General features: G+C 38.2%; 1 protein-coding gene across 1 annotated transcript in view; it reads right to left on the reverse strand.

Annotated features, from left to right (window-relative positions):
• The window catches only part of LOC125178702, a 19,161-nt gene extending 18,163 nt beyond the window's left edge, over window positions 1-998 (reverse strand). Inside the window, exon 1 of the mRNA XM_047883092.1 lies at window positions 818-998. Within this exon, the coding sequence (XP_047739048.1) occupies window positions 818-998 (181 nt within the window). The remainder of the gene's footprint in view (window positions 1-817) is intronic.
• Window positions 999-1,215: the final 217 nt, after the last annotated feature.

A 1,215-nucleotide genomic window follows, 5' to 3' on the forward strand; every position in this document is an offset into this window, starting at 1 on the left:
AACTATGATACAATATTACCATGAAAATGTTCTTCTTTTAAATAAAACAAGTTTCAACTTCGTAACGTTCTTAGTTTTTTATTTATTAACAAATTAAAAGGGTTACTTAATTCTGAAACACCCTGTATGTTAAATGTTGGTCAGTTGAGAGTTTTTCGCAAAACTTTTCTCGTGGACAGGTAAAGTAAAGTTTGAGTAGAGGTAATTACAATTATATGAAGGTAATAATCATTGTAAAATTATATAATATATAATGTAATATTATAATATTCATGTAATACTGTACTATATATTATTATATAATATATATAATATTATAATATTTATATAAGCTGACCCCGTGCAGCCACTGGACGGACGTAACGGGCGGGTTCGCCTGCACGTCGCAGTCGAAGTAAACGTCGTCGCCCTCCTTGATGGACGACGGGTCCAGGGCGGGGGCGAGACGGGCCGTCACCATGGGCGGGTCTGGGGAGGGAGGGGGCAAATGTTTATACCAAACATTTAATGCCGAGGGACAAACATTCAATGTGGAGGGACAAACATTCAATGCGGAGGAACAGAAATTCAATGCGGAGGAACAAACATTCAACGCGGAGGGACAAACATTCAATGCGGAAGGATAATATCGTTCGATATTAAATGTAAATCGTACAATCGCAATCGTACAATCGTATTTTGCGATATTAATTAATAATAATGGATGCGAATAATATCTATTGATATTACGTATAACTTGAGCCAGTAATATCTGAAAATATTAAATATAATGTGAAAGATTGTCTGGTGAAAATACGTATAACGCACCCTCACTCACACATGACATGCAGCGTGACAGGGTCGCTGGTGCGCGCACCGAGCGCATTATGCGCGGCGCATGCGTACCCGCCGCGTGCGTCACGCGTCACGCTCTGCAGCACGAGGCTGCGGCCGTGCAGCAGCACGCGCGATGTGTTCACGCGGTCGCCAGCATGCAGCACCGAGTCCTGCAGCACCATGCAGCATTACCACCGCATTTATAATAATAATATTTTCGCTTCATATTAACTCAAATATTAAAAGAATATTTTAACTGTATTTCAACACAAACACCACAATAATACTTTTATTTAATTTCAACCCAAACATCATGATAATATTTTGATTTATTTTAACACTAACATCATAATAAAATGTTTACTCTATTTCAACCAAAAAAAATTTTTACTTTATTTC

This window comes from Hyalella azteca, unplaced genomic scaffold (assembly GCF_000764305.2).
Source record: "Hyalella azteca isolate HAZT.00-mixed unplaced genomic scaffold, Hazt_2.0.2 contig12009, whole genome shotgun sequence".
NCBI lineage: Eukaryota > Metazoa > Arthropoda > Malacostraca > Amphipoda > Hyalellidae > Hyalella > Hyalella azteca.